The sequence below is a fragment of the Poecile atricapillus genome, chromosome Z (genome assembly GCF_030490865.1).
Source record: "Poecile atricapillus isolate bPoeAtr1 chromosome Z, bPoeAtr1.hap1, whole genome shotgun sequence".
Lineage (NCBI taxonomy): Eukaryota > Metazoa > Chordata > Aves > Passeriformes > Paridae > Poecile > Poecile atricapillus.
This window is the reverse complement of record NC_081289.1, coordinates 145,144,828-145,157,343: the sequence shown is the minus strand read 5'-3', so window position 1 is coordinate 145,157,343 and position 12,516 is coordinate 145,144,828. Positions and strand designations below refer to the sequence as shown.

The following is a 12,516-nucleotide window of genomic DNA, read 5'->3' as shown; positions in this document are numbered from 1 at the left end:
CCCACAACTTTGTACTTAGAGTTTTCCCGAGTCCTGGCTATTTTCACCACCCTGTGCCCTGTGACAGGAGGAAAAGTGGAGCTGTACCATTACCTGTGTCTCAGAGGTGACTGTCCCCATGCAGAGCCATGCAGTCCCATGGATCTCATCTTGGGCATCTTCCTTAAAGACTTGTGACAGTAGGTCAATAAGGGGCTGCTGGAAAGGCAGAAAATTGCTATTGATATCTGTCTGCAGAGAGCCTGTGAAGCAGAATTGGCCTGTATTCCCAGAAGGACCTACCTAGCAGACTGGGGATTCCAAGAGGTTTTGGAAGCAGAAGTTCCCCAGCTGTGGTCCATTAGAGCACTAAGACTGCCTGCATAGCTGTGTTAGCATCTAAACTGCACTGTCAGATATAGGGGATGGTCACAGAACCATAGAATGCTTTGGGGTGGAAGGAACCTTTAAAGCTTATCCCATTCCACCCCCTGCCATGGGCAGGGATACCTTCCACTATCCCAGGTTGCTCCAAGTTCATCCAGCCTGGCCTGGGACACTTCCAAGGATCCAGGAGCAGCCACTGCTTCTCTGGGGAACCTGTGCCAGGATCTCCCCACCCTCATTGTAAACAAGTTCTTCCCTCTATTTAGTCTGAATCTCCCCTTTTTTAGATAAAAACTGTCACTCCTTATCCTGTCACTACAGTCCCTACTGAAAAATTAGTCCTTATCTTTCTTATAAGCTCCCTTCTAAGAGGGTCTCCACGATGATCCTGACCACAGAGCTGTGTGACAGATCCATTTGTCAGAGGACCAAATCCATGGTGGCCCTTCCCAAGGCCGTTTCTGGTTAAAAGCAGGCCTGGGAAGCACCATCTCTCACTCACTTCCAGTACAGTACATCCACTCTGCTTCAGCTCCGAGTGGCACAAATAACTGATCTTCCTCGCGGAAACGTGTCTCATTTCCCTGCGTGGACCTGCTCCACACCAGCGAGCCGTTTGCAGCATGCTGCTTCCCCTGAGGTCATGCTCCACAGTCCCTGGGAGGGGGGAATACTGGGAGGCACCTCCTCATGACCCAGGTGAGGATGAGAAGCATACCTGTGGGCAGCCTCAGGCCCGAGGCTGCCTGGGTGTCCGTGCGTGTTGCCACTGGACGCATGAACCCGAGATGCCCTTCGGGGAGCCAGGGCGAGCGGCGCGTGGGCTGCGGTCAGCCCGGCTTTCCCTGGGTCTCACCCCAGCCTCTCCGTGGCTCTGGGTGGATATTTTCCGTGTTTCTTGCGCTTTCACGCTGGAGTCATCACCAAAGCATCATAAAACACTGCATGCTAAGGGGTAGTTAGTGGCCAGCATTGCTTATGTGTCATTTTGCAAGCGATATCGTACGCAGTAATTAGCACTGTGCCTTGCAGGAGAAATATCTTTGCATCTGGAAAGGGTAATGTGTGTGTTGGGCTGCTCCCACCCCATCTCCTGGGGAGAATTGCTGAAGAACACAATTAGACCTGCGTGGTTTGGTGATAAGGGGCAGTGGGGCTGGTTCTCCTGAGCTCCTCATGGTGTGGGCACCTTTAAGAATACCAGGTAAGCACTTCAGCTTCTCAGCAGGCCAGGTGATCTCAGAAACCAGGTAATAAACCCAAATATTGGGGGTGAGTCCCATTGTCTTCACTTTTTGCTTTGCTCTTTTCCCCATACACGTGCATCCATTGCTGTTCAGGACACCCAGGCTGGCTCTGTTCGTGGTGAGGCAGAGCTGCAATTTTAGGGCTCCTTCGGTCCTTCAGCCGTGGCTGCTGGTCCCACCCCATCTGGCTTATGATGCTTATCTCTGCAAAGATGCGAAGAGAAAGTTCTGGGGCCGTGGAGGCCAGGGGAGATGGATCCCAATAGTACACCATGGAAACCAAGAGCCAACCTGCAGGGCACTGCAATCCCCACAACACACAGCACTTCCAGGAGCAGACCCTAAAACTTACTTTGGGTTGCTTGTGCAATTATCTAGCACCCAGAGCCCATCTGGGTGTGCTGGCTCTGCAGAGGACCTTGCCCAGTGCTCATCTCTTCAAGTGACATAGAAATTTGAACGAGAAGGCGCCTGTGATATCTTGCACCAGTCTGCAAGGCAACGAGTCCAGCACCAGAAACAAAAGTGAGAAGCCTTTCGCAACTGAGGCTGGGTATTAAATGACTGGCCGGGCAGATTCTGGCATGCAGCCTCCTCTCTTAGGAAATCAGGCAGACTCTTTGTCTGCTTTCCAGCAGGAACTGCTGCTTTCATTGCCCGGCTTAGCCCGATACAGGGGAAACCGGCTGGAGCAAAGGGAAGTTTTTCTCGCAGACAGCCCCAGCCTCCGGGGGATGATTACAGGTTGAACTGAGGAGCGCGTGAGTCCCTGCTCACCTGCCCTATTGTCTGCCTCATGCTTCTCTTTCAGATCCCTCATCCACGTCCACCAGCTGGTTTGAACCCTGTGGGAACCTGGTGGAGAGGGATGGGATGGTGCCCGTAGTGGGAGTGAGGCAGAGGCACACAGCAGGGAGGAGCAGCTATAAATAGTTAAATAAATAATAATTCCAATGTGGGAGTGCTAATTTAATGGGTATAGAGTGTTTACTGTAAAATATTTTAAGTAAATATGAATTAGATTGCAAAGAGTGAATGCAATTGGGTGGTCACACGAGTGCCAGGACTTTAGGGCTGTGATTTCCCTGGAGCTCTCAAAACATCTTCACTCTTTTTTTTTTTTGCAGCCCTGGTCACATCTGACTCGGGGGTCACAGAGCTTTGGGAAACCCTGTGCTGTAGCTGCTTTGAGAGCCTGGTGCTCACATGGGGCACCATCAGTGGGGTCGAAATACCCTTGGAGAAATACGTGCAAGCTGTCATTGCTGGGTGAGGACATCCATGGTGGGACCCCAGGCAGTACAGTCCTTGCAGTCAGCAAGGCTCCATGCCAGGCTCCCTGATCTCCTCCTGCTCTGTCTTGCAGGGCTCAGAAGTAGATAGTGCCTACACCCCAGAATGCTACAAATGTGATCAGCAGCACGCAGAGAAACAGTGACATCCTTCTGATCTTACAGACTTCAGTGGGTTGCACTGATGCAAGTGGCTGGCAGCCGTCTGTGGCCAGGGATTTGGACTCTGGTTCTCCAGAGCACCAGCAGCTCTCACTGCTGGGCTGTCCCCTCACGCACAGGGATGTACCTGGGCTTGGCAGGCAGGCTGTGGGCCTCCTCCACTCACATGTCTCAGGCAGAGGCTCACCTGTAGTGCTTCAAAATGGTATCTCTTGGTACCCTGATGGGGCAGTGGAGCATGTGGTACTTGGGTGGACAAGGTGGGGCACATGGTGCCTTGGATGGATGGTGGAGCACACGGTGCCTCTGGAGCAATGGAACTGATGGATCCTTGATGGATGAGGTGCAGTGCATGGTACTTGGGTGGACAAGGTGGAGCACATGGCACCTTGATGAACACCTTGGAGCACATGCATTCTCCAGGTCACATCAGATGGTGTCCATGAGGGCAGCATGAAGTTGGAGAGTGCCTGCCCAGGGCTGGGGGTTGGATGTGTTCTCTGTTTCATCATAGGTAGGTAAGACTGATCCTCATTAGCCCAGTATCTGAGCACTTGACAGGGACATGTTCATCCTCACAAGCACCTTTTGAGGTAGGGAAACATGTCCCAACCCTTGTGTGTGGGAAGCCAGGGCTGGTGAAGTTGCAGCCTTTCTATGACCACATATCCTGAGCTGGGAGCAGGATCACTGAGGGGGCCATGGCAGAGGAAGGGCTGGACTCAATACTAGCTCAACTTTCATGCTTTAGTTTTTGTGTTATGTTCTCTACTAAAGAATACCAAAAATAAGAAAGGTGTTGTTAAAAGGTATTGTCTGCTACTTTATTTGCAGCCCTGCTTCATGCCATGCTCATGAGCAAAATACCCCAGGAGGGAATATCTGGACTGTTTTATTGGCCTGTTTATATTTTTCCCTAACTGATACTTTCTTTCATTGTTGGTGTTGGGTTTAAAATAATCTCATGTTTTCTTGTGAAGAATCTGAACTGTTTGTGAGAACTGATCTCAGAGCACGTGGCTTGGGCTTAACTAACATTTTCCAAACAACCTAGCAGAAAGATAAACTTGGGGGGTGGGGGGTGAAAAAACTGTTCCATGATTTGAAAACCCTGGCTGAAGCTTTGGCTAAAAAATAGCGAAAGAGAGATAAAACCAATGGACAACATACTCATTGAGATGCTGTGAACACCATTGTCAAAGCAAGTATTCTGCTGTCTGCCGAAAACAGAAGACAGTGAAGACAAAACTCTGAGTGCAGTGATAATTCCTTGTGTTACCTCTTCTTTCCCCTGTCCATTTTCCAGCCAATGTGGAGCTGGTAAACAAGCAGACATTTATTTGTAGAGGAGAGGAAACATGGAAAAACAAGAGTGGGGAGGAGAGATGATAAGGCCAACAGTCATAATTCTGATTTTAACTAATGGATGTGACTTTGGAGTAACTGAACAGTTTTTTTATGGGCAGTTTTAATCAGTTCAACTACTTTTAAAATGTCTGCTTCTCTCTAATGAATTTCAGATAACAATGAAGCCAGTTTTCTCGTTTTTTCTCCTTTTGCTCAGTGGTTACTGCACACAGGGACTAGCTCAGGACCATCAGGGCTTGTTCATCCCAAAGTGATGGCATGGAAGTGGCTATAGCTTTGTGTTGCCAGTACCTGTAATCGTCATAAAGATAATAACAAGGAAAAATACGTATTTGTGGTCCTGTTTTGAGGGTCCTTGCTCATGGTTCCAGTGTTTGTGGGGTGAGACATGCTGAGCTCCTACACTTTGCTGTTGTCAGATGGAGCTGCTGGCCCTCATTGCACACCCTGAGTCTGAGCCAGAAGAGATGAGCATCTTCCTGCACCGTCCCATGCCATGTGCAACAACACTTTGGGTCTTTCCTGGAAGCTGCTCCTGCTTCCAAGCTCATGTTTGTAACACAGAGTTCACGGAGAGCAGAGCAGGGTCGGAGATGGTGCACCTGAGGCTTCAGAGTTTCATCGGCACCCCTGGCCCTTGCACCACTGTGTAATCAGCCTAGAAGGAGCCATATTAGTTACAGTGAATTTGACGTAACTCAGGCAGTTTTGTGGCTGTCAGAAATGTCCCCATGGGGATTGAGAGGTTCAGGGGTGGGTGGCAGAGCCCTTCCTTTCCAAAGAGCCACTCCTAAGTCTGTGCAGGTCCAGTGTTGTTGACTGACAGCTGCATTTATTCCCTGTGTGTGTGAAATGAGCATTTTCTCACTGCCTGCCATGGGATAAAAACCCAGTGTAACCTAAACAAAATTTGTTATTAAAGTTATGTGTTTTGTCTTCTCCTTCTGATTTGTGTCCTTACCTCTTGGAAGTGTCAAAATCAACCTGGACAAAGACAGAAGGAAAATCATAAGGGAAGAGGAGGAGGAAGATTATCATGCATTTCTCACTGCTTGCCTCTTCTCTCTTTTGCAGTTGTTGCAATCTCAGGATGTGAAGGAAGATGCTGTTCTTTGCTGCTCCATGGAGGTAAGGAAGCACCTCCACATCTGCCCTGATCCTCATTCCTTTGCCCCTTCTATCGATGCCATGCATGTGTCAAGCAGCTATTGGATCTTTCCAGACCCAGCAGCTGTGTGACCTTTGTGCATTTTGGAATAATCAAATGGTTTGAGTTGGAAGGGATCTTTTGAGGTCATTTAGTCCAACACCCGTCTGCAATGATCATGAGCACCTTCCAGTGTCCCAGGCTGCTCCAAGCCCTGTCCAGCCTGGCCTTGGACACTGCAGGGATCCAGGGCCAGCCCCAGCTGCTCTGGGCACCCTGTGCCAGGGCCTGCCCACCCTCCCAGCCAGCAATTCCTTCCCAATATCCCAGCTGGGCCTGCCCTCTGGCACTGGGAAGCCATTGCCTGGCTGCTGTCCCTGCAGGCCTTGTCCCCAGTCCCTGGGCAGCTCTCCTGGAGCCCCTTTAGGCCCTGCCAGGGGCTCTCAGCTCTCCCTGGAGCCTTCTCTTGTGCAGGGGAGCAGCCCCAGCTCTCCCAGGCTGGCTCCAGAGCAGAGGGGCTCCAAACCTTGGAGCAGCTCCATGGTCTCCTTTGGCCTAACCCGAGCAGGTCAATGTCTTTCCTGTTCTGAGGAGCTAGATTCACAACCCCAGGTGGGGTCTCACAAGAACAGTGTGGGTAGAAGACCACTGTGAGATAAGAGACAGCCCTTGAGACTCTGTCATTGGGCATCCATGTAAATGGTGCAGGAAGTTTGGTAGCTGGGGTCCCATCACAAAATTACATCATCCTAGTGCCTTCAGATCTCTCCATTAGGTTTTTAAGCACTGAAACAGCTGTATTGGATCAAAAGCTGCCCCATGATTTGCTGTGCTCAGTAGCAGTTTGGTAGAGAAGCAAATGACTGGACATGGCACTCAGTGCTCTGGATGACAAGGTGGTGATCAGTCACAAGTTGGACTCAATGACCTTGGAGGTCTCTTCCAACCTAATTGATTCTACAATTCTGTGAAATATAGCAGAGTTTTATTGGTTACTTTTTTTGGGAAGTAATAGCCCCATGGGGACAGATGCTTTTCTTGCAGAGAGTAGTTGAAGTAAGAAACCTGAATAGTGAAAATTCAGCAAAGCAGATGAGGAGGAGGATTTGATTTTTAAGGTAGGGACTTAAAAGTGCAGCCTCTCGTGGACTCATCACTGTCCACCCCGAACTTGGACCTTCTCTGTAGAACCACCTAGGGCTTGTGCTACTCGATGGAGGTTTTCCAAGGAGTAATTGTTTTAGAAAAAGCCCTTGGCTGTCTTCAGCAAAGCAGCATGACAGGTATAAATGCAGATCTTGGCAGGGCAGGATTTGTTATGCACACAGGAGCGTTCTGCTTATTCCAGCTAATGACTGGGAGTCACTGGGAGCTCTGAATCAGCGAGTAAATGAAGGGCCAGGTAGAAGGTAGGAATACCACATCACAGCCTGCACTTTGTTTTGACAATAGCATGATTTTTAGGTGGGATTTTTTTTTTTTTTTTTTTTTTTTTTCCAAAGCAATCCGTCGCTGCTGCCTTTGAAGTCAGTGGGAGCTGAACCATTCACTCCTCCAGCAGCCTGGTGTGGATGCTTTCGAAAACCTCGCCCTTCGTGTTCAGCTCTTGGAGCCTGCTGCTGGGTGGTTTTGGTTTTCAAAAGCCACGACGCTTTTTTTTTTTTTAACCTTGCCCACACCAGGCAGGGCAGAACCGTAGGGACGGGAGCTGTCTGTAAAAAGCCAGAGGGGTGTTTTAACATCATAGAGTGATAGAATCCTAGAGTGTCTCAGGCTAGAAGGGACCCACAAGGATCAGTAATCCGTGGTTGGCCTCTTCTTCTCCCAACAGCTGCAGAGCACCGGCCGGCTGCTGGAGGAGCAGCTGCCCGAGATGATGACGGAGCTGCTGGCGATAGCACGCGACAAGATGCTGTGTCCCTCCGAGTCCATGCTGACCAGGTCCCTGCTGCTGGAGGTCATCGAGCTGCACGCCAACAACTGGAACCCCCTGACGCCCACAATCACGCAGTACTACAACAAGACCATCCAAAAACTAACAGCTTGAGGGGCAGGGCAAGGTGGGGTGGTTAGGGACGAGGAGAAGACATGCGCCTTGAAGGGACCCGGCAAGAGCTTTTCTGATTTAAATCCCCCAGCAGACCAAACCCAGCATGCTCGAGAATTACGTTCGTGGGGTGGGGAGGGAGCAGCATGTTTCTTTTTCAGCCGCGCCGCCAAGTGCCACCCCTCCTCCCTGCCGTGGTTTTGTTTTAGGGGTTTCTTTTTCTGAACTCATTGCTCAAGCAGCAGCAGCGCATCCCGCCGGGTTATTGTTTGGCTTTCGAAAGAAGACAGAGAATTTGGAAAAGGAGGGGGAAAAAAAAAATAATCTAAGTGGGGGCTAGTATTGTTTTCACGCCGTCCTCCTGCCTTGCCCTGGCCAACTGGCAGGAGACAGCAGGCAGCATATGTCTCGGGAGGACAAAGCCAGGCACACAGTACACCAGACGCTCATAATTGATGGCTTTTGTCAAGCGGGGCTTGCGTTAGGTCCCCCCCCTCCTTCTCTTGTTTTCGACTTTCTGTGTGTTCCCCCACCTACCCACCCCCCCTTCAGAGGCAGATTGGAGAGTGGGACGACTTTCTTATTTGCACTGGGTTTTCTTTCTCTCGAGCATTGGTAATTTCTTCTTATTGTATTGTTGGACAGACAGTTGTGAGCAGCTCGGGGACGGGGAGAGCAGCGCCTTCCCTCGAGCTGGGTAACGGTTTGTGTGAAGATGCTGGAGCAGAAGGAGTGTTTTTAAAGGAGTCCTAAAGCCACTGCAAAATTTACGTAGCCACCGTCATCTTGCCAGTAACCTCCTCGGTGGATTGAGAAATGTGTCCTTTGAGCTGGGGGCTCTAAAAACAGGGGATTCTGTGGCTCTTGCTGTTCAAGTCGCCGTTATTCCTCAGCCACTATAATCATTTAACTTCTTTTTGTAATAATTCTTTTTTCCATTGAAGGAGTGCTTTATTGTTATTACTGTCATGGTTGTAATTATACATTTAAATCCAGGCCTGTTATAGTTGGGCCTAATAATGTACAGGGCACGGGAGAAATGAAGGTTTGATGTTCTTTGGAGACTGGTAAAGAGAAGACAAGCAGCGTGTAGCAAAAGAAGAGGATAAAAAGAAGAGGGAAAAATAGAAAAGCCAAAAATAGAAGTTTTGAGCCTGGCTTCTAACTAGCTGAATATGCTATCCAGCGTTCCTAGGTGTGCAGTGTGCAGGAGCAGCTCTGTCCCACGCTCGGTGTGAGTGGCACAGTGCCATCGAGGGATGGGGATGTCTTCAGAGAGGCAGAGTGTGCTCGGGGGATTGCTCCAGGCTGCTCCAGGATCCCCTCATGGCTCCGTGCTGGAGCATCCCAAGGGAGAGGACGGCTGTGGGGCACGGTGGGGACATGCCACCCAGTGGGTGAGAGACTGGTCCGGGGCAACGCCTGAATCGTGAAGAAGACGCGGTGGGCTCCTTGTTTGGTGATCTAGCAACACTTTGACTTAGGAAATTGGACTTTTTCCAGTGAAACCTAGCGAGGGTGCAGGCTGCCCCATGCTGCCTGCAGGAGCTGAGGAGGGCACGATGCCGTCAGCCCATCCTGGTTTCTTCTCACTGTTCAATTTATTCCTTTTATGATAAGAGAACTTATGCCACAAGGATGGCGCACACGGACCCTGGACCAGGCAGGCTGGGCCTGAACTCAGCAGCTCAAACCCGTTTCTCCAAGCAAAACGTTGCATTTCTGGTGGCTTGTAGAGAAGAGAGATTTCACCCCGGCCTCCTTGGATGTGCAGTATGTTCTTGGGTGCCTTATGAATGTGTTGGTCTGTCTGCGATGGGGAGGAAGCTTTTGCTGCAAAATTTAAAGGGCAGAAATTTTCAGCAGAAAATGCATTGCAGGGGTGTGAAGAGTCGTGATGCTGAAGTTCAATATTATCTGAATTTTCGTCTGGTTGTCTGCTGATCCCATTTCCATTCTGCACTTGGAGCAAGAGGAGCTGGAAACAGGAGCTTCAGTTTTCCTGACTGCATAGAATGCAGCAAAATGATTGCTAAGTTCACTAGAATTGTCTGGAAAAATTAACTTTTGCTTCACTTATTCAAGCCCAGGAGCTTCGCACAGTGACGGCGCCTTGCGTTGGGTCAGCTTCATTAGTAGCAATGTGGTTTGATAGTATTAATGAGCAGATGAACTTCATTTAGACGGCAAAGCCCATCAGTATTACGAGGCTCAGGGCTGTGCCCATTGCTCTTTGTTTTTTCTGCTCCCTGAATTCTCAAGGAGTGGAGGAGAAGGGGATATAACACCCATCACAGTGCACTCAGGCAGAGTGTCAGTCTTCTGGGAGAAGGCCTGAAAAACAGTTTTGTCTTGTTGTTTTGGGGTTATTTTTTCTTTTTTTTTTAAGAGCAGAAAAGTCCTATAGCAAGGACAGCAAAATAATGGGTTGGGGTGCCAGGGATCCTGCCAGCAGTGATCCAGACTGCCACTCTGCCCCCTGCAGCTTCTCACTTCCCACAGAATTTTTTCTTGGGATGTAGTGAAAGAAGAAAAAATAAAAGAAAAACATAGATAATTGGGGATTTTGTTTCTAAGAACTTGAATTTTCACCCATTAGTGCATCAGAAGGCATTCAGAGTCAAAGTGTAAGCCACAGTATTTCTCCTAAAGCATTTTCCTACCCCTACCTGCTGTGAGAGCTTGTTCAGTTTTCTCACTGTGGGGCAGTCCTGCAACCCCCACTGACCAGGCTTGGCCCATGACTTTCCCTTCCAACACTGGAAATGAATAACTTTTATGTGAACTCTGTCGGTTTTTAATGTCTTACCATTTATCTCTGCTATTAGCATACATTCATCCAGCCATTAACTGCTTTGATGCATCAGTCACTCTGTTGATGTCTGAGAATCAAAATGTTGACCAAAAATGGGGTTTCTTCCCCAAAAAATTTCATGCTGCCAATGGTATCTTTCTGAAGTCCATCAGTAGGAAGCCAGCGGGCACATGGCATCATTCACCAGGGTACCGTGTTGGGAAAAGAGGCACCACAAGGACATTTGATGGGCAGGATGGGGAACAGTGCTGGAGAGCACCTGGAGATCCTGGAGTGTTTTCTTCTCTCTCTCTTTTTTTTTCCACCCCCTTAATTTTTTTGGCTTACTTTACAAACGGTCGCCAAAGAGCGTAATTTTCCAATGTGTTATTTTTAGGTGCAAAGCCACCAACTACATCTCCCCAAATCAGCCAGAATCCATCTTTGCTGCTCAATAAAAGTACCTGTGTGGGGTTTTACTGTGTTGTCCCCATACAACTGCATCAGCAAAGGTGAAAATAAACCTCCTCAGGCCAAATGTGTGTGGGGCCAAACCTCAGGGTGGCGTGGAGGCGAGTGGCTGCAGCACCACCTCTGTGCCCATCTCCCTGGGATGCAATGCAGGTTTGCTGACTCCCTGCCAGGCTCCCCAGTTATTATTCACCTCATTCCTGGTAAAAATCTTTCCAAACTGATGGCTTTCACTACACAGAAAGTGACTTGTTTGGTTTCCCCGTGAGGGATTCCACTGCTGTGTATATGGAGGTGAAACAAAAATGGGGAGGGAAAAAAAAAAGGAAAAGTAAGTGATTTGCTCGGTTCCCCTCTTCCCCTGAAGGAGATTAACTAGTATCTATTCTTGGCATGATTGATGGCTTTGAAAGAAAACTTGTCAGAATAACTTATGATTTATTTTTGTGCTTATTTTTATAACACCCCTCACTTGGAGATCTCTCAAAATCTTAACTATGATTTTTTTTTTTAATTTCCCTGCTGGGTATTTTATGGCTTTACACTAATTTTGCTCTTCTTGGTGTTAGCTATTAAGCAGTCCTGGTGATATTTTCAGTATTTTTTCAGAAGAAACAATACTAAGGGTTGCAAAGTCCACTGTCAATAGCCAAGGGAGCTGTGGTGTCCTGCAGAACACAGAGTTAACACTAGGAATTATTTTTTTTTTAAATGTATTTATTTGCATTTGAAAAAGCGACATTTTTAATTTAATCATATTTGTTAAACTAAGCGCTTTAAAAAAATTTTAAAAAAATTTAAAAAAAAAAAGGAAAAAGGTTTTGGGGAGAGTAAAGACTTAGATATTCATACTTAGAGAAATCACAAACTCATCATTTTCAGCATTTCAGAGACTGTTAAAACAAGGGAGCTCATAACTCTTTGTGGCAATTCAGTCTTTGTTTATAGAACATCCAGACCCACTGTATGCTATAAAATGCATCATCTGAGTAATAAATGTTTAAAGCTTGACATTTCCCCATCTCTTTGTGGGTACGCGCTGTCGCTTCTCCTGCTCTGGGAGGGACCATCCTTTAGTTCAGGATGGAAGGAAAGGAATGTGTGGGTGGTGGGAGCAGAATATCCCTCGTGGTGGAAATGCAGCTCAGGAGGGCTCTGTGGGGCCACCTCAGTGATCCTGGTGCCAGTCACATCCTGCTGCTCCCCCTGTGGGGGCTGGTCCCTCTCCCTGTCACCTCTCACAGAGGGAGGGTGAAAGCTTTTGGGAATGGTGCAAAGGGCTCCGAGATCCATGGATGATGGATTGAGCCCGTCTCCTGATCTGCCTCCATAGCTGCCACTCCCCTGCTCCCCATCCTCTGCCCAAAGCAAATTTCCCACCTCTTCATGTCCTACCTCAGCTGGGCCTGGGGGTCTGCCAGAAGACCCCCCCCGATGTAATCACATACATTCCACCCAGTGCTACAGCAACAAGGGCTCACCAACCACTGCTACCTGTTAAAAACAGTCTGAAAATTATACTCAGATGTTTTTCACAAAATCACAGAATATTTTGAGTTGGAAGGGACCCACAAGGACCATCAAGTCCAGCTCTTCAGTGAATGGCCCATACGGGGATGAAG

At 48.5% G+C, this 12,516-nt stretch overlaps 1 protein-coding gene across 2 annotated transcripts in view; it reads left to right on the top strand.

The window, feature by feature from the left end:
• Positions 1-11,905, top strand: part of CTIF (cap binding complex dependent translation initiation factor) — a 147,435-nt gene extending 135,530 nt beyond the window's left edge. For both annotated transcript variants that reach the window (XM_058828214.1, XM_058828213.1), the window contains exons 11-12: positions 5,510-5,563; positions 7,414-11,905. In XM_058828214.1, the coding sequence (XP_058684197.1) occupies positions 5,510-5,563; positions 7,414-7,629 (270 nt within the window). In that variant the 3' untranslated portion in view covers positions 7,630-11,905. The remainder of the gene's footprint in view (positions 1-5,509; positions 5,564-7,413) is intronic.
• The last annotated feature ends 611 nt before the right edge of the window (positions 11,906-12,516 follow it).